The sequence below is a fragment of the Bubalus bubalis genome, chromosome 15 (genome assembly GCF_019923935.1).
Source record: "Bubalus bubalis isolate 160015118507 breed Murrah chromosome 15, NDDB_SH_1, whole genome shotgun sequence".
In the NCBI taxonomy this organism is placed as follows: Eukaryota; Metazoa; Chordata; class Mammalia; order Artiodactyla; family Bovidae; genus Bubalus; species Bubalus bubalis.
In genome coordinates, this window is record NC_059171.1 from 12348349 (window position 1) to 12375006 (window position 26658).

At 37.3% G+C, this 26658-nt stretch overlaps 1 protein-coding gene across 6 annotated transcripts in view; it reads right to left on the reverse strand.

Moving 5' to 3' along the window:
* RAD54B (RAD54 homolog B) overlaps positions 1-26658 on the reverse strand; it is a 113579-nt gene that overhangs the window by 24162 nt on the left and 62759 nt on the right. For 5 of the 6 annotated variants that reach the window (XM_006076275.4, XM_006076278.4, XM_025265040.3 and 2 more), the window contains 6 exons: positions 20507-20701; positions 16933-17214; positions 12478-12640; positions 9089-9314; positions 8610-8817; positions 131-270 (listed from right to left, as the gene is read on the reverse strand). In XM_006076275.4, the coding sequence (XP_006076337.2) occupies positions 131-270; positions 8610-8817; positions 9089-9314; positions 12478-12640; positions 16933-17214; positions 20507-20701 (1214 nt within the window). Of the gene's footprint in view, positions 1-130; positions 271-8609; positions 8818-9088; positions 9315-12477; positions 12641-16932; positions 17215-20047; positions 20186-20506; positions 20702-26658 lie in introns of those variants that run through there. The other variant, XM_006076277.3, reaches the window with a different exon arrangement.

Consider the following 26658-nt stretch of genomic DNA (forward strand, 5'->3'; position numbering starts at 1 on the left):
AGATTGTGGAGAAAATAAAAAATTCACTCTATTAATTTATTTTTTTCTAAATTAAAATAATACCCAAGTTATGGATGATTTTCCTAGATAAACTGGTCATTTTTAACCTACTTATTAAAGTAAACTATACCTCAGAAGCAGAAGGTTGTCTTGATATGATAATGGGTTCTTCATATATTTTTCTATAAGCTGACAAAGAGCCTAATATTCCTGGATTTACAAAATCAATTAATGTAAAAAATTCTTGGAGATCATTCTGAACTGGAGTACCTAAAGAGATAAAAGTGATCAGAAGGTCAAGTTTGTGTTTTACAGTATCAGTTTTTTTAAAGGAATTTGTACTCTCTTCCCTAAGAGGACTACATATAAGCAAAGTCTCAAATTAAGAAAGAGCAGCTAAACGAAGTTTTTAAAAATTAATAATCATGTAAATTTTTAACTCCGGTTGTAACTGTGAACTGAAGTCTTATTTAGTACAGCATTTTGGCAGAGTACAGGCTCTAGAGTCTGACTGTGCTGTGCTTAGTCACTCAGTTGTGTCTGACTCTTTGTGACCCCATGGACTGTAGCCCACTAGGCTCCTCTGTCCATGGGGATTCTCCAGGCAAGAATACTGGAGCAGGTTGCCATGCCCTCCTCCAGGGAGAGTCTGACTATTTGGGTTCAAATCCCACCTGTATCACTTACTCTCTGAGTAACCCTGAAAAGTTACTTACACAAATTTTATTTGCTGTAAAATAGGAATAATAATAGAAGTACTAGGGTTGTGAGGATCAAATGAATTAATTCATGCACTAAGAACAGTGCCTGCAGCACAATAATGTTCCATAGCTGTTATCTGTTACTATTAGAACTGTGTGACTCTGGACAAAGTTGCTTAAGTTCTTTTAAGTTAAACTGGGGATTGTTTTTTCACTTAAAAAAGTGTAAAGATAATAATTTCCCAGTGATATTACAAAGGAAAGTAAAGACAAAGGATGTGAAGTGCCTAACGTTTAATAGACACAATGAAAGGTACCTAATATTAATATATTACAAAGTAATCAGATAAAATTGGGATCGTCACTAATCCTAAAGAGTGACAGAGACGCTAATGGATTGATACACCCTGCACATACTACATGCTCAATAACTTTTGGCTAACTAATTTTTAAAGAGACACTAGCATGTTTCAATAATTATAATAATGTTAAATGAATATATAAATCAGCACAGTAAAACAGCATAATTTCAGATGAGTTTCAGAAAAGAGACTACAAAAAGTTGTCCAAAGATATAAATAATGTAAGATGTACATTAAAATGCACTTATTTCAGTAACAGATGACACGAACTTTTACAATGTTAAAGAGTTTCACAATCACTTTCTTTGAAATTAAATGGGTAGACCAAGGTTGGACCAATGCTTACTAATTTTTTTAATACATCTAGTTAGTTTTAAATTTTTTCAGACACATCACATTTAAGAAAATACATTTATATTGATATGCATTTTGTTAAGCCTTTAAAAGAATCCATGACAATGATTAAGAAAAAAGTGGGGAAACAGGAAAAGCAAGAAGGGAACAAAAGGTACACGGTTCATTGTGATTGGCTTCCAGGCAGTCATCCAAATGATTAATCCAAGCTAATTCTGGTAGTTCTGTCCCCTTTGCCAACGACTGATGTTAAGAAAGAGTTTGTCTCAGACTAGGTTCTCAGAAGTAGAGCCTGAGATACAGATTAGCTACACATGATTTATGGAGAAATGACTCAGGAGAAAGGGAATCAGAAAATGCAGAGGAAGAAACCAACAATGTAGCTTGAGTTAAATTACAGGGAGCCTTACAGCAAAAACTGCACCATATAAAGTTGCTCCTGAAATTATCCTAAGGTGAAGGAGCTGGCATTTTTCACTTACTGCTCTATAGGAGTCAATCATTGACTGAGATGCAAGGGAGAGAAGAAGCTCTCATTCAACCAATGATAATTCTCCAGATAAGGCAGGAGAGTTCCTTAACCAACAGCCCCAGCAGCTAAGGGGTGGGTCCGACAGCCAGAAAAGGGGAGCTAGGGAGGGCACCGACAGTGTCTGCCAAGAGTATGCAATCCATCTTGTCCAGTGAGACATAAGAGGAAGTCAGGAGAAAAAGGCAGAGCCAGCCCCTGTTCTCCTTTAAACATCACCACATCTAGCTGTGATGTCTGGAACTGCTCTGGCCACTTGTTACAAGCATGGGGATGAAGTCAACACCAAACATGGCACAGCAAAGAACAAAAAGAACCAGAATCCTTGACAACACTGTTGGGCTGCTGTCCTCCTCCCGGAACCTGTCCTCGCTCTAGATTTGCAGTTGTGTGGGAGAATAAGCACGTTTAATTCACGTATCTGTTACTTGCAGCTGAAATCACCCTGATACGTAAGGAAAAGAGGTAAAAGCAAAACTGGAAAAAAGAAAGGTGAAACATCAGAAGGGGGTAGGAAAAGGATTTGGGGCAAAAAATAATAAGGAAGTAGAGTAAAGAAGGAAAAGAAAAGATGGATTTCCCTGGTGGTACAGTGGATAGGAATCCACCTACCAATACAGAGGATACAGGTTTGATCCCTGGTCCAGGAAGATTCCACACACCAAGGAGCAATTAAGCCTGGGTACCACTACCACCACAGCTAGAGAAGCCACCATAATGAGAAGCCTAGGCGTGGAAAAGAAGAGTAACCCCTGCTCACCACAACTAGAGAAAGCCCGCTCACGGCAACAAAGACCCAGTGCAGCAAAAAAGTAATAAACTTCTTAAAAAAAGAAAAGAAGGGGCTATAAGCTAGGCAATACACTAGGATAGTATCATTCCGATAAGTTGTCACAAATGTCTAGAAATACTTTAGTTCCCAGCTCGCTGCTTTTAGTATTCTTTTCTAATTCTAGACTATGCAGAACCTGTAGAAGCAGCTAAATAATATAACGTTAATAAAAGTTAAGTAAGCAGCAATGTCCAATGACAAGAAAAAAGGAAACACTAAAGATTTTTCAAGTTTGTGTATTTACTAAAATTATTTTCAGAGCTATGGAAGTGAAATTAAGAGAACATTCTCTTCCTCTACCTCTATCCCAGCAATAAAAGCTTTTTATTTCATTGTTTACTTTTAAGGAGACATAAATCTACCACCCAACCCAAGTACAGGAACACTACCAATAACCTACAGCTATATCCGTGTCTCTGATCTCCATAAAAAGGTGTAAGAGCTCTTTATACATACTCCTCTGTGTATTTTTCCTTTAGATCCAATAATTTCACTTTTAGCAGTCTACACAGAAAAAAGTATGTGCTTGAAGATATTCATCACATTTCAAAATTATGCAATATAACAGAAAAATGTTTACATTAAGTGTATTTTGATGTGCATTATGTGTGTCAATGAATAAAGATGGATATTGTATGTACTGGATTGGCCAGAAAGTTCATTCGGGTTTTTCCATATGATCTTATGGGAAAACCCAAACAAACTTTTTGGCCAACCGAATATATACAAAAAATAAAGAAATATGCATGTATGTTCTGTGTGTGTGTGTGTGTGTGTGACAGAGAATAATGAAACATAGCAAAATGCTAACAGCTCATTAAGAAACTGAGACTGAAGGATGACTTCCATTCTCTAGTTTCTAAGCATGCCATAATACAGCAGTACATATATGTATCTGTATGTCTGCGTGTATTTTTAACTTTTACTCTTCAATAAGAATTTTGCTTCAAATCTCATATTTTTCTTTTTTATACTATAAATAAAGGATATCTAATATTTAATGAAAGGCTATTTGACATAATGAGATGTTATGAATTGACAGTGTCCCCTCAAAATTCGTATCTTGAAAGTCCTAATTCCCAATGTGACTATATTAGAAAACAGGCTTTTTAAGGAGGTAAAGTTAAACTCATAAGGGTGAGGCCCTAATCCAACATGACTTGTATTCTTTCAAGAAGAAAGAAACACACAGGGATACACACACTCAGAGGACAGGCCATGAGAGGACCCAGTGAGCAGACGGGCATCTTCAAGGCGAGGAGAGAGGCCTCAGAAGAGATCAAACCTGCTGACAGCCTGAGACTGGACTTCCAGTCTCCAGAACGGTGGGAAAATACATTTCTGTTGTCATTGAAGAAATTCACCACCCAGTCTGTGGTATTTTGTTATGGCATCCCTAGAAGTTTAACATACCTCTATTAAATTTTAATTTAATTTTAATATTAAAACTTTTCCTGGAGGAAATATTAACTGAATATTCTTCACAGCACTGGGCCAGATAAGAGGAGGAAACAAAATCAAAATTACTTTCATTGGATTCTTAAGATAGCTTTTGAGCACCTATTATGTATGCAGCACTGCACATACTCAGAATCGAATGTTAATTCCATAATAAAACACAAATCACCTTGGGAGTAAGATACCCTGCCACTATTAAAAAGAATTTATGAAGGCAATTCTGAGCAGATGAAAACCAACTATAAGCATTTCTAAATATGAGAGCTTACCTAGTGCTAGTTTTCACCTAAATTCACAGCTCAGGAGCAGGAGCAACCAGGACAGGAAAGCAGAAACAGGGACATCTCTGGTGGTCCAGTGGTTAAGAATCCACTTTGCAAGGCAGGGGACTGAGTTCATTCCCTGGTTGGGGAACTAACCACATGCCACGGAGCAACCAGAGAGCCTGCTTGCCACAACAACAACAGCAAAAAAGGTCCCACATGATGCAACAAAGATCTGCAACTAAGACCCAATGCAGCCAAATAAATAAATATATTTTTAAAAAGAAAGAAAGAAAGCAAAACAAGGTAAAGAAGACAAAGCACAAATAAAGGGGGGCAATCCTAATTCCTCAAAGGAAATGACCTTATTGGTCATCATTGGGATAGTCCTTCTGAATGGAGTCCCAGAATCATTTTCTACTGAAAATATTAAATTTATTAATCTCCAAAATATATAAGCAACTCACATAGCCCAACATCAGAAAAACAAACAACCCAATCAAAAATTGGACAGAAAACCTAATCAGATATTTCTCCAAGAAAGACATACAGAAGGCTAATAAACTCATGAAAAGATGCTCAACATCACTATTAAAGAAATCAAATCAAAACTACAATGAGGTATTACCTCACATTGGTCAGAATTGTTGCTGTTCAGTCACTCAGTCATGTCTGACTCTTGCAATCCCATGGACTGCAGCACACCAGGCTTCCCTGTCCTTCACTACCCCCAGAGTTTGCTCAAACTCATGTCTATTGAGTCAGTAAGCCCATCCAACCGTCTCATCCTCTGTCACCCCCTCCTGCTGCCCTCAGTCCTTCCCAGCATCAGGGTCTTTTCCAGTGAGTTGGCCCTTCACATCAGGTGGCCAAAGTATAGGAGTTTCAGCTTTAGCATCAGTCCTTCAAGTGAATATTCAGGGTTGATTTCCTTTAGGATTGACTGGTTTGATCTCCTTGGTGTCCAAGGGACTCTTAAAAGCCTTCTCCAGCATCACAGATCAAAAGCATAAATTCTTCAATACTCAGCCTTCTTTATGGTCCAACTCTCTTTGACTATATGGACTTTTGTCAGCAAAGTGATGTCTCTGCTTTATAATACACTGTCTAGGTTTTAATACGATGGTCAGAATGGGCATCATCAAAAAATCTACAATCAAAAAAGCTGAAGAGGATGTGGAGAAAAGGGAACCCTCCTGCACTGTTGGTGGGAATGTAAACCAATACAACAATTATGGGGAACAATATGGAGATTCCTTAAAAAAAAAGAAACTAGGAATAAATCTACCATATGACCCAACAGTCTCACTACTGCGAATATACCCTGAGAAACCACAGTTCTACAAGACACATGTACCCAACGTTCACTGCAGCACTGTTTACAATAGTCAGGACATGGAAGCCACCTAGGTGCCCATCGACAGATGAATGGATAAAAACATGGTACATACATACAATGGAATATTACTCAGCCATAAAAAGGAACACTTCTGAGTCAGTTCTAGTGAGGTGAATGAATGTAGAGCCTGTTATAGAGAGTGAAATAAGTCAGTAAGAGAAAAACAAATATTGTATATTAATGCATATATACGGAATCTAGAAAAGTGGTATTGATGAACCTATTTTCAGGGAAAGAATAGAAACGGATACAGAGAATGGACGTGTGGTCACAGTGGGGTAAAGAGAGAGCAGGAAGAATGGAGCAAGTACATTGGATATATATACACTGCTGCTAAGTCACTTCAATCGTGTCTGACTCTGTGCAACCCCATAGATGGCAGCCCCGCTTCCTGGGATTCTCCAGGCAAGAACACTGGACTGGGTTGCCATTTCCTTCTCCAATGCATGAAAGTGAAAAGTGAAAGTGAAGTCACTCAGTCATGTCCGACCCTCAGTGACCCCATGGACTGCGGCCTTCCAGACTACTCCATCATGGGATTTTCCAGGCAAGAGTACTGGAGTGGGGTGCCATTGCCTTCTCCGATATATACACTACCAAGTCGAAAACAGATAGCTGGCGAGAAGTTGCTATGTAACACAAGAAGCCCAGTCTAGCATTCTGTGACAATTTAGAGGGGTAGGATGAAGGGAGGGAAGGGAGGCTCAAGAGGGAGGTGATATATGTATAATTATAGCTGATTTGCATTGTTGTACAGCAGAAACCACACAACACTGTAAAGCAATTTTCCCCCAATTAAAAATCATTATCAGTTCAGTTCAGTCACTCAGTCGTGTTTGACTCTTTGCGACCCTATGGACTGCAGCACACCAGGCCTCCCTGTCCATCATCAACTCCCGGAGTTTACTCAAACTCATGTCCATTGAGTCAGTGATGCCATCAAACCATCTATCTCATCCTCTGTTGTCCCCTTCTCCTCCCGCCCTCAATCTTTCCCAGCATCAGGGTCTTTTCAAATGAGTCAGTTCTTCACATCAGGTGGCCAAAGTACTGGAGTTTCAGCTTCAACATCTGTCCTTCCAATGGGCATTCAGGACTGATTTCCTTCATGATGGACTGGTTGGATCTCCTTGCAGTCCAAGGGACTCTCAAGAGTCTTCCTCAACACCACAGTTCAAAAGCATCAATTCTTCAGCACTCAGCTTTCTTTATAGTCCAACTCTCACATCCATACATGACCACTGGAAAAACCATAGCCTTGACTAGACAGACCTTTGTTGGCAAAGTAATGTCTATGCTTTTTAATATGTTGTCTAGTTGGTCATAACTTTCCTTCCAAGGAGTAAGCGTCTTTTACTTTCATGGCTGCAATCACCATCTGCAGTGATTTTGGAGCCCCCAGAAACAAAGTCTGCCACTGTTTCCCCATCTACTTGCTATGAAGTGATGGGACTGGATGCCATGATCTTAGTTTTCTGAATGTTGAGCTTTAAGCCAACTTTTTCACTCTTCTCTTTCACTAAGAAGCTCTTTAGTTCCTCTTCACTTTCTGCCATAAGGGTGGTGTCATCTGCATATCTGAGGTTGCTGATGTTTCTCCCACCTTTCTTGATTCCAGCTTGTAACTCATCCAGCCCAGCATTTCTCATGATGTGCTCAGCGTATAGGTTAAACAAACAGGGTGGCAGCAGACAGCTCTGTGGTACTCCTTTCTCGATCTTGAACCAATCAGTTGTTCCAAACAGGGTTCTAACTGTTGCTTCTTGACCCACATACAGCTTTCTCAGGAGACAGGTAAGATGGTCTGGTATTCCCATCTCTTTAAGAGTTTTCCAGATTGTTGCGATCCACACAATCAAAGGCTTTAGTGTAGTGGATGAAACAGAGGCACATGAAGGACTCAAAGACGTGGGATATGATGCAATAAAAATAACCATGCCCTGCCCGTCCTTTCTAAAAGGATAAAAGATGATCAGGAAAAGGAGCCTTGAGCAGAAAACAGAAGGGATGTAAACATTAGTAATGACAACTTTTTTCTCCTGCTACCAAAATGGTAAGTTGAAAGCACCATACAAGACCAAAATGAGGTGTGGGAAAATAATTCCTTTGAGTCGTTCAGGCCTAATTCTAGTCTAGGCCTTAAGCTAAAAAGGATAAGGCAGAAAAATATTCTTGTATTTATGTATAGTCTATCCCACTTTTCTAGACAATCTGGGCTAGAAACTTTGGCCAGCAAAAAAACATATGCATACAGCACAAACATGGAAAAATAAAGGATATTTGTATTAAACACTTATCATATAAGGGTAGTCTTCCAAGAACTTTACATGAATTAACTCATTTGACCCTCAAAACATAAGGAATCTATTTCACACATAAGAAAATTGAGGTACGGAGAAGCATAACTTGCCCAAATTTGCACAGCTATAAATGAATGTCAGACTTGGAAACCAAGCTCAAGCAGTCTAGCCCCATCTTCTACTTTCTTTACCATGATACCATCGTGTTTATTCCTCAAAGAATCCAAAATCTGGGAAACATTACACAGGAATTTGATAATTCAGAATCCTACCGAGACTCAACTAACCCAGGTTGATTAGTATGAATTTCACTCAATATCATCAATTCTTTGGACGTCAAACATCATACTACAAGTTCTGCATATTCATTAGGCAAAATTCCATCATATCTCACCCAAAGTAAATACAGACCCGTTAAAATTATCCTTTTCTCACAGGAGAGGCTAATGAGGGCTGTAGTTGTCTTAATGGTACTGTTCTTCAAACGATGCCCTTCATCACAAATTAGAAGATCAAATTTTACATTCTTAATTTGATCCAGGGAACGAAGTAACATTTCATAACTGATGATAAGAACAGAATATAATGGAGATTTCGTGAATCCTTCTACTTTGTGGTCCTAAAAAAAAAAAAAAAAAAAGGTAACCTTTAACAAATCATGGGCAAAAATTGTGTGAGATTAAATAAAAGCAGCATATTCCTGAAAACCATTATCTAGGTATTAGAATATATTAACTCATAACCAAATTGTAAGGCAAGATTCCATCTATCAGAAAAAAGAGAACTACACACACTTGAAAAACTACTAGACAGAGTGAAAGCTGCAGCACTGATTTGAAAAACCAGAGATTTAGTAAATAACCCAATCTAAATTTTCAAAAGTCTCTTACCTGATCAACAGTAAATATCTTGATCCTTTCGATTCCTAGCCATTTTTGGAATTCTTTCCTCCAATTATTCACCAAGCTTCCAGGTGTGACAATAAGTGTCTTCTTTACTACTGGCTTGCCTCCATAGGGTCCCTGACACTGTAGGGTCCAGATAAGCGAAATACATTGCAGTGTTTTCCCTAAACCCATTTCATCGGCAAGAATAGCTCCACATCTGCCATTCACCCTGTTAGAAATAATTATATTTCCTTCAACTACAAAAGGAAAATATTTTATGCCCCTAACATCATCACCTATTAGTCAAAAACCAGAAGCTGATATTTTGTAATTAGGATGAATTCTAGCCCCCACTAAACACATTTTCTAGCTTTTCATTCAGCTGATTTATGACATTTTGCATCTGTGCTAATTATATTCATTATATATTTACTGTCAACTAAATTACTAAAACAAACTGAAATTACAGTTGAATCTAAATGTTACTACAATGATTCCATATTTAGAAACTAGAAATGAATGCCAATTTCATATCTACAGTTAAATAATTTAACTATAACTGTGCTTCTCATCACTAACAGCTGAGCAGTTTTTATCAGTTTCAGTATTAGATATCAAAACACTTTAAAATGTAATGAAACATAAACCAGAAAGACCTAGTGATCTGTATTTATGATTTTCTTGCAATAAATGAAGTCCTCGACCAAAATAGCTCCTTGGCCTGTAAGAAAAATTAAACACTATTTGATCTAATACACATAATTTAGTAAAAATCTTATCCTACAAGCCTATTTGGTTCATGCAATTGAAAATTAAACATTATAAGGAATACTATCAGTAACTGGCATTTATACCACTTTATAGTTTTAAAAGCTCTTTGACAGGTATTAGATAAACACTTTAAAAGTTACAAAATCCAAAGGAATTAAGGAAATATAAGTATAGTTTGTTAATCCATTCTGTTTCTTACTAGTAGAAATAACAACCAAAACCAATTTTATTTATGTTTTCCAGTTCAAAATGTAGAGAAAAAATTACAAACATGAATTATAGCCACTATTATTATTTTAGATTACTATAGCCCTTATTCGGAGAAGGCAATGGCACCCCACTCCAGTACTCTTGCCTGGAAAATCCCATGGACGGAGGAGCCTGGTGGGCTGCAGTCCATGGGGTCGCGAAGAGTCAGACACGACTGAGCGACTTCACTTTCACTTTTCACTTTTATGCACTGGAGAAAGAAATGGCAACCCACTCCAGTGTTCTTGCCTGGAGAATCTCAGGGACGGGGGAGCCTGATGGGCTGCCGTCTATGGGGTCGCACAGAGTCGGACACGACTGAAGTGACTTAGCAGCAGCATAGCCCTTATTATTACTTTAGATTATTTTATATTTTGCCATTGCAAGATGCCAGCTAAACGAGATATAGTGAGTGGCAGAGAGAAAACAGTGATCCAGCATTCAGGTATAGCGAAGAGAGAGGAAGGCTTCCCTTGAAGAAGATGAACCTTGAGCAGAGTTTTAAAGGAAAACAGGAATTCACTACATTAATCAGTATTAACACATCAGCACAGCTGGAGCTTGAACTGAATTCCAAGCAAAGAAATACAAGGTTAGGAAGCTGGCAAGATTGGTAGAAGACAGAAGATAAGGATACTTGCCCTTGAAAGCTCAGACGGTATCTTGTAAGTCAATGTCTCCCCAACATCAGTCTTCCAAGAATGACTACACTGCTTTCCCGTATACGTGATACTATATGTTACTATTCATTATTTTTCTCTAAATCAACTCACTTTTTAACTTAGATTTATTTGAAAAGAAAATAAATTCTTTCTAAGGATAATCTACTTGTGAAACCAAAAGTTTGATGTGCTATTTCTTTCCAATTATTCATTAACTAAATATGCTATGATTAAAAGTAAAAAATAAAGTTTGTCCATGTACACCTAAAATAATTCTATACACCACCCAAGTGGAGTGCATACCACAGATTAGGAAACATTGCTCTAAGTTCTGAGAATTGCAATCATTTTAAGCAAGGAAATGCCATGTTCAGAACTGTTTCCAGAAATATCAAACTGGCAGCAATAAGTAGAAGGAATGTGAGGAGCATCAGAAACAGATACACAAGTTAGAAGCTGTTGCAATAGTCCAGATAAAATATAATTTTATGACACCAGTTACTAGAACTGCTATAGTGAGGTGCCAGAAACAATTAGGTTAGAAATGGTATTTGGGAAGTCAAAATATTCAAAAGCTTAGGTGTGATTAGATAGAGAAGGTGAGAGAGAAGAAATAAAAGATGATTCTCAGGCCAACTGAGGTAAGATCTCCAAAAAAGAAGAGCATATTTGAGAGAACATGAATCTAGAAAGCTTCCAGGAGATAATTTTCCCCTTGTCAGGGGTCGCTAAGAGTCGGACACGACTGAGCGACTTCACTTTCACTTTTCACTTTCATGCCTTGGAGAAGGAAATGGCAACCCACTTCAGTGTTCTTGCCTGGAGAATCCCAGGGACGGGGGAGCCTGGTGGGCTGCCGTCTCTGGGGTCGCACAGAGTTGGACACGACTGAAGGGACTTAGCAGCAGCAGCAGCATCATTCAAGGGGTTCTTTAGAGCTTGAAGGAATTTACATTCCCAGCTCCCTAGTAACTGAGGCATACTCAGTGGCAATGACCAATGTAAAAATCAAGGTCCTATGCATCAAAAACAACAAAAAAGGCCTGGAAGGAAATGTACTAATATGTTAGCAGAGACCTTTGATTCTTTTAACCCTCTTTGGTTTGAATTTATGTGTGTGCCTTCTACTTCAACTGTATTTTGACTATAATTCTTTAAGAAAACTCAATTATAAAAAAGGAAGAGGGACTCCTGTGTGTGTGTGTATAAACAGAGGTGAGATAAGAAGGAAACTTTTTTGCAAAATCCTCATAAGTTGTGTGTCCAATTCCAAGCAAGATGTTTAGCACACAGTATCCTTCAAGAACTACCTGTGGAGATTTCCCTGGTGGTCTACTGTGGCTAAGACTCTGGGCTCCCAATGCAAGGGGCCTGGGTTCAATCCCTGGTCAGGGAACTAGATCCCACATGCTGCAACTAAGAGTTCGCATGCTGCATTAAAAAAAAGATCCCACATGCTGCAACGAAGATTATAAATCCTGCCTGCCTCAACTAAGACCAGGCACAGCCAAATTTTTTTTTAGATGGAATTATTTTTTTAAAAAGAACCCACCCGTGGAATAAAACATACACATTACCATTTGCCATTCCTATCAACTAAAATATATGCTGCACTCATTGAGACTCATTATATATTAGGCTCGTCCTAGAAAACCATTATGTTACAGGTAAATCAAAGCTCTGATTAGATCAAACAAATTATTTTCCTACCTCATTCCCATTACACATTCATAAAGGAATGTGATCCCTTCTTTCTGATGTGGTCGAAGGTAATATACGAGGTGAGGATCTATCACTACATCCACAACAGGAAAACAGTTCTTATTGAACAGCCACTGGTGATTCTTATCTGGTCGGAGCATAACAAGGGAATCTTAAGAAAAAGGGAAAAGTATAATTATAAATGTATTCCACTCTGTCAGTAATTACATTATCTTGCTCTAATTACTCAGAAGATACAATTGTTTGCAGTCATTTGCGAGAAAAAAAAAAAAATCAAAAACTTTGAAATTCAAAAAGAAAAAAAAATTAAAACACAATAATTTTGAAATTCAGTAACATCAATGCTAAGCAAAGGTACAAAATTTTAAAAATAAAATCTCATGCCTTATTGATGTAAGATTCATGCAAAGAATGGCAAAGAGCTTTCCAAATTTCATGCACAAAAGTGCTTTGAAACCACTAAAATTCACTATTGTTTCATAAAGAATTCATTAAGCCACAACACTTACTAGCTCAGTATTCAAAGCAAAGAGAACTATTTCCAACTGAAAGCACAGGTTGGAATTTTGCCAAGATGGCCTTTACTAATACTCATAGCTTCTTATTCTCGAAAGGCTTTCCAAATTTAATATAAAGGCTTCCTTTATTTTAATTCCTATGCACACTAACAAAGTCTATTACCCTTATTAATCAGAAGAACTGAGAAAGAATGACAAATTTTCCATTGACTTCACCACCATTATTTGCTTAAAATTAATTACTTCATTCATGAAATGTAAAATTCATGAATCTTGACAAAGCAGCATGGAGTAACCATCAAATAACAATGTAATTCTTTAGTAATATGGTTATACAATTTAAAAGATTTAAAACCACTCAAAAAACAAAACCAAATGTAACTAGAAAGCTGGTATCAATTGATAAATCTGAAATCAGATAATAAACTCATCAAAATAATTTTTTGGATATGTATGTCTGCATCATGGTTAAAAAAAGTAAAATAGATTTTTTAAAATATGAAAAAAGAGAACAAAGATGAGAAAAGGAGATTAAAAAACAATAGGTTCCAGGAGACTAAGACTCAGTGCTTTCACTGCTAAGGACACAGGTTCAAACCCTGGTCCAGGAACTAACATCTCACAAGCTGTGTGGGGCAACCAAAAAAAAAAAAACCACAGGGGATTTAATAAATAACCCTCAGTGTGGAAATATATAGTCACAGAAATGACAGTCTGGTCATGTTTACTGCTAGTAATTACCTGGAGGAAGGTTTTCTGTGGATCTTCCCAGGTTTCTGAGCAACCAAAAGAAACTCTCATTTTCAAGGTGAATCCCTGGCAGGTAGGGGACTAGAGAGTGAAAATGGAAAACTCAGCCCCTGAGTTTCCTCCATATCCCAGTAGTAAAGAAGAGAGTATGTCTTGTGTATTTCCAACCAAGAAATGGTCCCATTTTTTTTTTCTTTTTAAAAAAAAGAACAAAAAGAGGATCTCCCTGGTGGTCCAGCAGTTAAGAATCCACCTGCCAATGTAGGGGACACAGGTATGGCCCCTGGTCTGGGAAGATCTCACATGCCTCAGAGCAACTGAGCAAACGCTCTGCAACTACTGAAGCCCGTGTGTTGTAGGGCCCAAGTGTAACGAGCAAGAGAAGACACTGCAATGAGAAGCCTGTACAGCAACTAGAGCAACCCCTGCTCACTGCAACTAGAGAAAGCCCACACGCAGCAACTAAGGCTCAGTGAAGCTATAAAGAAAGAAAGAAAGCTTTTTAAAAAATTAGTTAAAAAGGACAAAGGGAATTAAAAAGAAAATAGAGGTAAAGATGATTCACAGCTCAAGCAAGGACCATAGAATCATAAGTCATCTAACAAAGCACGAAGCTTCGAGAAAAATAAAACCTAAAGCACCACAGCAATAGGACATCAGTTTAAATCTTTAGATGCCCTTCATGATCATGAAGCATCCTTTAATGCTAACAAAATCTCTCTTGCTTTAGTTTTAAGTCTACAGCTTAGAACTACCTTTAACAAGATTTAAAAAGAGAGAGGATAATCAAGTATTTACCACTTACAAAAGGGGCTTGCTTACACACACACACACACACACACACACATACACACTCATGTACACATATATACAAATTATTATAATAAAATTTTTCATTCACTCAGTTATCAAATATTTATTGTACACAGTATATACCAGGCACTCTAAGTCTCTATGGTAGTTATTAAAACCCACATTTTACATGAGGCAAAACATTGTGAAGTAAGTGACTACCTCAACTGGTCGAAGAATCAGTAGTTTAGTGGCAAAAGCAGGACTCTAACTCAGGCCCTTGACTAAGCACAGTGTTCCTTTCAGTTCACCACAGCTCTCTACTACATAACAGGAAGGTGAAGAGAAAGAAGCATAAAGGACAGAAGGAGGCTTATGAGCTAGTGTGACAGACAAAATATTCACACAAAGAGAAAAATCAGAAGCAGAAACTCCCACTCTCTAAATTTCAATTAAGTATCAAATGAGCTAGAATAAAGCAAGGAGTTTTTAATTTGGGGGTTTTAATACAAATTATGCCAATACCTACTTTAAGCAAGTCAGTTCATCCTTCTGGTACTCAGTTTCCTCAAATGCAAAGTGAGGGATTAGTCTAAATTATCTAAAAGGTCCTTTTATTTCAAAAATTCTGTTCCCAAAATGGCAAGAGGGGAAAATAGTTATTTTAATACTTTTTGCAAGCATGTGTGCATTCTAAGCCCCTTCAGTTATGTCTGACTCTTTGTGACCCTGTGAACCCGCCAGGTTCCTCTGTCCACGGGATTCTCCGGGCAAGAAAACTGGAGTAGGTCGCCATGCCCTCCTCCAGGGGATCTTCCCAACCCAGGGGCTGAACCTGTGTCTCTTATGTCTTCTGTATTGGCAGGTAGATTCTTTACCATCAGAGCCACCTGGGAAGCCCTTAACACTTCTATTTATAGCTGTTTTAAGAGTTATTTTTATAATTATTTCAATATTTTTACTACCATTATGAGAAAAACTTACTCTATTCTCCAACTTCTATATAACAAAACAAATTCAATAGGAATAAGTCTTTTCAAACAAATGCTGAATTAACTGGATATCCACATGGAAAGAACTTCCCAGATGGCACAGTGGTAAAGAATCCACCTACCAATGCAGCAGATGCAAGAGAGGACAATTAGAACCCTAGGTTGGGAAGATCCTCTGGGGAAGGAAATGGCAACCTGCTCCAGTATTCTTGCCCTGACAATTTCATGGACAGAGGAGCCTGGCAGACTGCAGTCCATGGGGTCACAAAGAGACAGACACAACCAAGCACATACACTGCCTTTCTTACTGCCACATGGAAAAAGATGAACATCAATCATTAACTCACCCTGTACACACGATTTTAGGCAAAATGAATCACAGACTTAATATAATTCAAATTTTATGTCTGTCACGTCACCAAATGAGAAGCTCTGTAATGACAGTTTTACCTCTGGGCCCAATGTATAAAAGGCACACAAGAAATACTTGTTGACTGAGCAAGCAAATCTTAAAAAGTCATAAACAGACTAGGTTTTATTTTTGATGCAATTTTTAAATTAAATTCATTAATGTGAAAATTAACTTGACTGGATTGAATTCTCATGAATAAAATTTGAATTCTTTACATGAAATCTCACCTTTCAAGATTTTTCACCTTTCAATATTTTAATACTCAATTAAGTCACTAATTCAGAGAAGGCAATGGCACCCCACTCTAGTTCTCTTGCCTGGAAAATCCCATGGATGGCGAAGCCTGGTAGGCTGCAGTCCATGGGGTCGCTAAGAGTCAGACGCGACTGAGTGACTTCACTTTCACTTTTCACTTTCATGCATTGGAGAAGGAAATGGCAACCCACTCCAGTGTTCTTGCCTGGAGAATCCCAGGGATGGGGGAGCCTGATGGGCTGCCGTCTCTGGGGTCGCACAGAGTCGGACATGACTGAAGCGACTTAGTAGCAGCAGCAAGTCACTAATTACTAATACTTGTGATCAAAGCATACAATCTTCAAAATGGAAGTTCAAAAATATTCCTAATTTATAAATTTACCTAATTTATAAATTTACTAATTTTTCTCCCTACAAAAGACATAAGGTTTTGCTGAAATTATACACATGTATGTGTGTATACATCTATAATTTGCACAATTTTCCTTCAACACATGTATTTTGGTTAATATACTCTTGCAATTGAACATTTATTTATGAAATACTTCTCAAACTATATTATTATTCAACTTCAACATTATCCCTTATGTCAGACTATATATCTGAAAAATGATACATACTTCTACCTGAAAGTGTTAAAACAAAATTTCAACTTTAAATTCACATACCAAAATATCTTTAGACAGTAAAAACAGAGAACTCAAATTAAGCTTTTAAATCTTACTTGGCGCATATGGGTCATGGCGTGGTTTGCAATTTTGGAAACTGTTCTGTTTATTTTCCTTTGAACTGAGTTTACAGACACTTTTGAAAGGGTTAGAGAAACACTTCTTGGCAGCTTGAGAAGAACTTAAGACAGCAGAACATCCTCCTCCAAACTGAAAACATCTTCCACTGTTGAAATCATCTGGAGAGATGATACCCATGACTTCTATTTCTTTTCCACCAATCATCATTGTTTGACCCTCTTCAATCTTTTCAAGCTCTTTCAATTTATATCCAGTGCCTTTAAATTAAGAAGGAAAAAATTAATTTAATTTATTGACACTCTAAGATGACTTAATTAGTAAAACCAGAGTCTCTTCTTATAACTGTACAGAATGAAAACTACTTTGAATGCAAATAGCCTCATATAATAACCCACTAGCCAGAACAAAAATATAATTTATCCTTTTAGTAAAAATACACACATGCAAAAATCAAAATGAATAAATAACTATATAGTTATAAAAATTAGGTAAGGTTTAGAGACCCAAGGCTTTTTTTTAATTACTTAAAATACAGTCTACTGTATTCATGGTTTTGCCATCTGCTGTCTATGGAAAATCAAGTGAAGAAGGGTTTTGGTAGGCTATGTATGGATCCTCCTTTCTTGTAAACAATCTAGACAAATGCCAGGGCAGCTCTCCTTCCACTTAGAAACAAGTGCAAATGTGAAGAACTCGCAATAGAAGCAGTTTCTAACACAACTAGTACTGTACTGGTCCACCTGTGATAGCATAGTAAAACTACACTTGTCACAGACGCTACTGATAGTCCAAGTTCTCGCTCTTGAATAAAAAGCAGGATATTTTATAATACCACGCTTGTTTGAATTATTATTAATTCAACAGACATTTATTAGGTGCTGCCATGTGTAAGGTGTTGATGCAATATAAATATGAGTAAGTTATCACAGTCTGCTTAAAATGAACTCATTAATCAGATAGAGTGAGGGAATTTTATACTCCTCTGCTTGGAACATTAAATGCATGATTTTTGTGCCACTGTGAGGGGCAAAACTGTGTATACCAAAAACTTTAAAGTTTCTAAAAACAAAAAATAAAAGATCATCATATTTTAGATAACATTACATGACCCTTTTAAACTAGCTGGAAAATTGCTACAATTCCCTATTAACACTGGGCTAATAATTACAATCTCTGACAATTGGGAACTACATAATATACATTTTTCAATTACTAATGATAAAGCTCTAAGATGAAGCCAAATAGTTATTTGGCTGGTGTTCCTAAATGCTAAAAGACCCAGCCCTCCATTTCCCAAGCTATTTCAATTCAACAGCAGTCCTGACCTCTCCATATTAATGAAGATAACTGTTTTATCTTCATACTGAATCCAACTCTATTAATCCAATTACCATTAATTACATGAAAATGGGAGATAAGAATAAATTTAACTTTGAGGCATCTTCAAGAGGCCCTGCAACTCCAAAATCTCTCATTTCACTTTGCTCCCTAGTGATGACTGTCTCAAACATCTCTACATCTCCAGAAGACTTTCTTTAAACTCCTGAACTTTGTTTCCCACACTTGTTCTTTGCTGGGAATGTGGAATAAAAATCAACTGAATCTGACTATATTATCACAAGCTATTAGCAATTTCAGCATTCCAGCCTTCAGGTTTCTTAGGAGTGTTTATTTTTATAGTAATAATATTTAAATGCTGAATATCTAAATTATTTAAAAGAAAAACTGCTTGTATAATAGGTGATAACTTGCAAGATTAACTCCAGGTTGATATATTATTAACATTATAATTAAGCAACCAAGTCTTATATTTGAAAGCTTTCACTTTGAAAGCCAATAAATTAATTTTTTAAACCAGTAATTTTCAACTCCTGCTGGATATGAGAGTCATCCAGAAACCTAAAATATACGGATGTTCAGTCCCTCTCCCCATCATCCAGACCAAATAATCACAGCCTCAGAGATCAAGGCCTAAGCACTGGCATTTTTTAAAAGCACCGGAGGTGATTCTACCTGTATAGAGTTGATTCTACTTTTTTCCACTACTTGGAACTGAGAGATCATTTTATTATTAATCAAAACTACACATACTCAAAACCATATATACTATAGTTATGGGTAACAGTTCAGGGTAATTTTGGTAATTTTTTCCTTGCTAGGGGGCTTTAGAATATAATTTCACTAATTAAGTATAAACAAGTTCTCAAAAAAATTTAGCCTCAATCCTTGGTGGCTCAGATGGTAAGGAATCTGCCTGCAGTGCAAGAGACCTGAGTTCAATCCCTGGGTCAGGAAGATCCCCTAGAAAAGAGAATGGCAACCCACTCTAGTATTCTTGCCTGGAGAATTCCAGGGACAGAGGAGCCTGGTGGGCTATAGTTCATGGGGTTGCAAAGAGTCAGACACAACTGAGCTACTAACACCTTAACTAACATGGAATGTGTATTGCTAATTTTCTTTTTAATTTCTCTAAATACTAAGCATAATATTGGATATATGGTATTCAATATTTTCATAATAAAAAATTCTATTGCAGATAATTCCATTCAGCCTCAACTCTTGCCCCTCTGTCACTGCCCTTCGCATACTATATTCCTAAAACATTGAAGTAGTTTTAATTCACTCTTGCCTATACCTGTACATATGCAATGCCCCTTTCTCATTCCCTACAAAATTACTCATCCCTCACATATTACCTTAAACAATAACTCCTTTGAAGCTTTCCCTTGGCCTCGTAGGCTGATTTACATGGTCCTTCTATATATGTTCCTATTGTACTTAGCAAAAGTTCTCATTGAAACAATTATCTTAGTGCTTCCTAATTATCAGTTACATTGCCCTGTCCCTACTAAACTTAATAAACTATAACCCTCTTTGAATGCTTATTCCTAGCATAGTTATTGAAACTACAAACTATGTTATTTTCAACATGTAGAACAGACTTTATAATTATGGGCCACACTCAGAATTGAAGAGTAATTTAAGAGACAACGTAAAAAGACCATGATAACTTTACATACTCTGATTTTGTGGGCTAACTTATGCAAATAAATCATGTTGGCAATGTTTTATAATGGAAATAACAGTTACCTCCAATTTAGATGAATTAATCTAAGTTATCTCTAGCTATTATCTCCTTGCTATTTTCAAATTTTTATTAGGTATCATCGAAGTTAGATATCATTCTATTCCTAATACCCACATGTTTTTTAACTTTTAATCACTCAGCATTCTGGAAAAAAAGAAAAAAGATGAAAAACACACAAAGAAAAACTGCTTAATCTCAGAAAAATGCCAATATAACTGTATATATCTAGCTAATCATTATATATTCAAAGAAAATGATACCATGGGATGAGATTCATCTCACTGAGTATACATAAGATTGTCAGAATTGCTATTACAAGATAAATTTATGTTTATCAGATCATTTATACATGAAAGTCAAGAAAGAACACCTTCATAAAACACAATTACATTTCAGTTTTGTAGTCAGATACACATATTAACTTTAGACCAAATCATAAACATCAGGTAATATCACAATACCTCTTCCAATGTCTTTGCCTTCCAAATCCTTTAATGTAAATGACTTTCCTTTTACAATAAGAACACCATCACCTTCCCACTTTTTGTGTTTTTTCTTTGAAGCTTTACACCAAACAACACTGAAATATTTAACTAGGCTATCAGGTTTCTCTTCTTGTCCCTCAGACACTGTTATTTCTTTAGGGGCTGAATGAACTAGAATATAAACAAAATAAAAACCAATTATTATAGATGACATTAATATTTAAGTAATAAAATCACTCAGCAAAATAAAAGCACAAGTAAATTGGATTGTATTAAGTATTTTTTCATATATATGCTATAAACTGGGAAATTCAAATATCAGCTTCTAGCATTACCACGAAAACAGAATGTAAATTTCTTATCATACAAACTTAGTACAACTAGAAAAATATAATCACTGGTAAGATTTTAAAACTCTAGTAATTAAAGATAAAATCTCAGCATCCATGGAAAAATACCTAAAATCACGCAACAAGATATAACAAGGAAAAGTAATACATTATCACAGAGTTCTCCAAAAGAAAAACCTGTAGTTTTTTCAATAAGAACAAAGGTAAAACTGCTGAAGCTGAAACTCCAGTACTTTGGCCACCTCATGTGAAGAGTTGACTCATTGGAAAAGTCTCTGATGCTGGGAGGGATTGGGGGCAGGAGGAAAAGGGCACGACAGAGGATGAGATGGCTGGATGGCAACACCGACTCGATGGACGTGAGTCTGAGTGAACTCCGGGAGTTAGTGATGGACAGGGAGGCCTGGCGTGCTGCGATTCATGGGGTCGCAGAGTCAGACACAACTGAGCAACTGAACTGAACTGAACTGAAGACACTAAAGCAGCAATCAGACTAAAATTTCATCAATATATTCTTGTCTCCTAGCTTAGGGAGCTAGCTGTCAGGCTGGGTCACTGATTCTGAGAATTCAGTAGTATATGATCAGGAAATTAAAAGTTCCTTATGAAAATCTATACTTTTCTTGAAAACATTCCCAGTATCACCTTACAAAAACATATGCAAAGGGTCTAACAGAGAAACTTTTTCAGCAATGAAACTGATTTATGGTGACAGAAACCAGAAAGTGGCTGCTGGCTCTGGAGTTGGGAAATTGACTGGAAAGGGGCAGGAAAGAAGAACTTGTCTGGGTGATAGTTGCATCAGATCAGATCAGATCAGTCGCTCAGTCGTGTCCAACTCTTTGTGACCCCATGAATCGCAGCACACCAGGCCTCCCTGTCCATCACCAACTCCCGGAGTTCACTCAGACTCACATCCGTCGAGTCAGTGATGCCATCCAGCCATCTCATCCTCTGTCGTCCCCTTCTCCTCTTGCCCCCAATCCCTCCCAGCATCAGAGTCTTTTCCAATGAGTCAACTCTTCGCATGAGGTGGCCAAAGTACTGGAGCTTTAGCTTTAGCATCATTCCTTCCAAAGAAATCCCAGGGCTGATCTCCTTCAGAATGGATAGGTGAATACATTTAACAGAAATCATTGCAGATCATTTAGAGCCATAAATTTTATTGCATGTGAAGTACAGAGCTTGAAAAAGACAAAACATAATAAGACAAAGGATAACAGAATAGGTTGAGAGGTATGTATATGATATTCTATATAATGGTATCTTTTAGTGCTTTGAAGCAAAAACACTCTTAAGTTATCTATTAACTCAAAGCACACTTGACACTAAAGACAAAATCTCCCCTTGTTACTCGGTCTTATTCTTTCTTTTCCCCTTGGCAGTTAACCATGAGCACTTCTGTGAGAAATACAGAGCATCCTCATACTGAGCCCTAGCTCTTGCTTCTCACCTAACTTTTATACTATTTTTTTCAATGACTAGGTAAGTTTACTCCAGCTGAAGAGAGGAAAAATCTCACTCCCCCGTTATTGAAGAGCTATTCACTGTATCTTTTACCAAATACACAACTTGACCTCCAAAGCTATCAAAACAACAGAATTTACAAAACAAAAGCCAAATTACTACTTTATCTTTTAAAATACACCCACCTACTTAAATAGGAAAAGAAAAAGCCCTGAGACTAAGAATAAAAAAAGAATTCCCACTTTCACCACTTCTAATCAGTGTTGTCCTGGAAAGTCTTAGCCAATGCAATAAGGCAATAAAAAGTATAAAGATCAGAAAGGAAGGGAAGAAGTAAAACTGTACCTATATGCGGATGATAAAACTGTCTACATAGAAATCCAGAGGGAAACTAAAAACAAAGGACTGAGAACTAATGACTTATTCCACCTCATTTCAAAGTTAACTATCATGTAACAAAAATGAAGATACTTTGGTATTTAAAAGAAAGACACAATGATCAATGCAACAAAATAGTGGCCACTGTGTATGACCACTATTTTTCAACAAAGTTGGCAAAACAAACTGATTTTCAACACAGTTGGCAAAACAAATTCAATGCTGAGTTAACTGGATAGCCACACAGAAAAAAGATGAACATCAACCATTAACTCACCCTGTATACAAAATTTAACGAAAAATGAATCATAGACTTGAATGTAAAATGTTACTACAAACTTTTACAAGAAAATGTAGTAGAAGATATTTGTAATCTTGAAGTAGACAAAGGTTTCTTAGAATACAAATATATAAAACATTAAAAATAAAATATATGTTTAATTTTATCAAAAATTTTAAAGGATGCCATTAAGAAAACAAAGTCAAACAAATCAATAGAAAATGGGCAAAAAAACATGAACAGATAATTCAGGAAAGAATATATACAAAAAGTCAGTAAGTACATAAAAAGATCTTTAACATCATTAACCATTTGGGAAAGGCAAACAAAAAACACAAGATACACTTCACATCTACTAAGATGATTAGTCTCAAATGGATAAAAGCAAGTATGGTGCAGATGCAAAAAAACTGGAATCCTCACTCACTACTGGTGGGAATGTAAAATAGTCCAACCACTTTAAAAAACAGTTTCACGATTCTTCAAAAGATTAGTTACCATATGATCCGGCAATTCCACTCCTAGGTATATGCTCAAGACAGACAAAAACATGTCCACACAAAAAAACTTACACATGAATGTTCATAGCAGTATTATTCATAATAGCCCAAAGGTAGAAACGAACCAAGTGTCCATTCAACAAACAAATAAATAAATTGTGGTACATCACGTTATTATTAGTGATATTATTCATAATATTATTCAGCCATTAAAGGAATGGATACAGGCTACAACACATATAAACCTCAATAACATTATGTTAAGTGAGAGAAGCCAATCACAAAAGACTACACATTACATGATTCCATTTATATGAAATGTCCAGAACAGGAAAGTCTATAGAGACAGAAAGCAGTTTAATGGTTGCTTAGGGCTAGGAGGTGAGGGTGAGACTAGGGGCAGGTGGTATGGGGACTGAAAGTTCAAGAGCACAGGATTTCTTTTTGAAGTTCTGAAAACATCTTAAAATTGTGGTGATAGCTGCACATAACTGTAAATATACTACTAAAAAATCATGAACTATATACTTTATATGAGTGACTTATGTTGCTGTAGTTCAGTCGCTCAGTCATGTCTGACTCTCTGTGACCCCATGAACTGCACCATGCCAGGCCTCGCTGTCATGAGTAAATTACGTGGAATGTGAATTATAACTCAATGAACTTGTTTAAAAACATGATAACACCACACACTAACTTGACTAAAATTTTTAAAACTATCTTAAGTGAAGGAGATCAGCCCTGGGATTTCTTTGGAAGGAATGATGCTAAAGCTGAAGCTCCAGTACTTTGGCCACCTCATGTGAAGAGTTGACTCATTGGAAAAGACTCTGATGCTGGGAGGGATTGGGGGCAGGAGGAGAAGGGGATGACAGAGGATGAGATGGCTGGATGGCATCACTGACTCGACGGATGTGGGTCTGAGTGAACTCCGGGAGTTGGTGATGGACAGGGAGGCCTGGCATGCTGTGATTCATGGGGTCGCAAAGAGTCGGGACACGACTGAGCAACTGAACTGAATTGAAAGTCAATTATAACTGAAAAAAAAAGTATAGAGTGCCTAGAAATATCACACACTACTAGAAGGAGTGTAAAATAGTACAATAACTTTGGAAAACAGTATGACAGACTCCTAAAAAGTTAAACATACACCTACTATAACCAGCCATTCCACTGGAAAATATTTACTAAAGAGAGAAGAAAACACATGTCCAAAAACCAAACAAAAAAAAATGTGTACAACTTCAAGCCAGGTACATCAGTCTCCTAAAAGTCTGAAAAACCACTGTCGCTATTAGAATTCAGATAATTCATTTGTGCGTCATTGGCATTCATGGATTGAGAAAGTGAATTTTGACTATCTGAAACCAGCAAGGTTTTTTTCTAAGAAAACAACTGACGTGCAGCTAAGAAGTTGTGTCCGGAATGCTTGGCCCAACAACTTAATCCCCTGAAAGGATTCTAGCTGCTGTAATCCCAAACACAACAGTCAAGAACAGAAAGGACTGAAGGGCGGTGGCTCTAGTTTCCTGGCCTTCCTATCACAAATAAGGGTGTTTGAACAAAGAGTAATTTTATACACTTCTTTGAGGGAAAATACGCTTCTAATATAGAAAATATGGTGTAGTTTTTTATTCTATTCTTTTCATATATTACTTTGAATACATTTCTCGTATCATTAAACAGTAAAATGATGCTTTCAGTTCAGTTCAGTTACTCAGTCATGTCCGACTCTTTGCAACACCATGAACTGCAGCAGGCCAGGCCTCCCTGTCCATCACCAACTCCCAGAGTTCACCCAAACTCATGTGCATCGAGTCAGTGATGCCATCCAGCCATCTCATCCTCTGTCATCCCCTTCTCCTCCTGCCCCCAATCCCTCCCAGCATCAGAGTCTTTTCCAATGAGTCAACTCTTCACATGAGGTGGCCAAAGTACTGGAGTTTCAGCTTCAGCATCAGTCCTTCCAATGAACACCCAGGACCGATCTCCTTTAGAATGGACTGGTTGGATCTCCTTGCAGTCCAAGGGACTCTCAAGAGTCTTCTCCAACACCTCAGTTCAAAAGCATCAATTCTTCGGCACTCATCTTTCCTCACAGTCCAACTTTCACATCCATACATGACCATTGGAAAAACCATAGCCTTGACTAGACAGACCTTTGTTGGCAATGTCTCTGCTTTTGAATATGCTATCTAGGTTGGTCATAACTTTCCTTCCAAGGAGTAAGCATCTTTTAATTTCATGGCTGCCAAAAAAAATAAAGTCTGACACTGTTTCCACTGTTTCCCTATCTATTTCCCATGATGTGATGGGACCAGATGCCATGATCTTCGTTTTCTGATTGAGCTTTAAGTCAACTTTTTCACTCTCCTCTTTCACTTTCATCAAGAGGCTTTTGAGTTCCTCTTCACTTTCTGCCATAAGGGTGGTGTCATCTGCATATCTGAGGTCATTGATATTTCTCCCAGCAGTCTTGATTCCAGCTTGTGCTTCTTCCAGTCCAGCGTTTCTCATGATGTACTCTGCATACAAGTTAAATAAGCAGGGTGACAATATACAGCCTTGACGGACTCCTTTTCCTATTTGGAACCAGTCTGTGGTTCCATGTCCAGTTCTGTTGCTTCCTGACCTGCATATAGGTTTCTCAACAGGCAGGTCAGATGGTGTGGTATTCCCATCTCTTTCAGAATTTTCCACAGTTTATTGTGATCCACATAGTCAAAGCCTTTGGCATAGTCAATAAAGCAGAAACAGATGTTTTTCTGGAACTCTTTTGCTTTTTCCATGATCCAAAACATCTGCATAATGTATTACCAATGATATTCCCACAAAGACAGGATCCACTTCACTACTATATTTATCATTTTACCAATTTTTAACTGTATTTTTTAATGTTACAATTATCATACAGTAAAACTGACACTTTCTCTTGGTGTACAGTTCTATGAATGTTAACACAGGTATAAATTGATTTACCCACTACCACAGTCAGGATGAGTAGTTCCATCACTCCAAAAGACTCCCTCATGGGACTTCCCTGCTGGCTCAGTGGTAAAGACTCCGCCTCCCAGTACAGAAGACATGGGTTTGATCCCTCATCTGGGAAGATTCCCCATGCCTCGGAGCACGTAAGCCTGTGCACAACTGTTG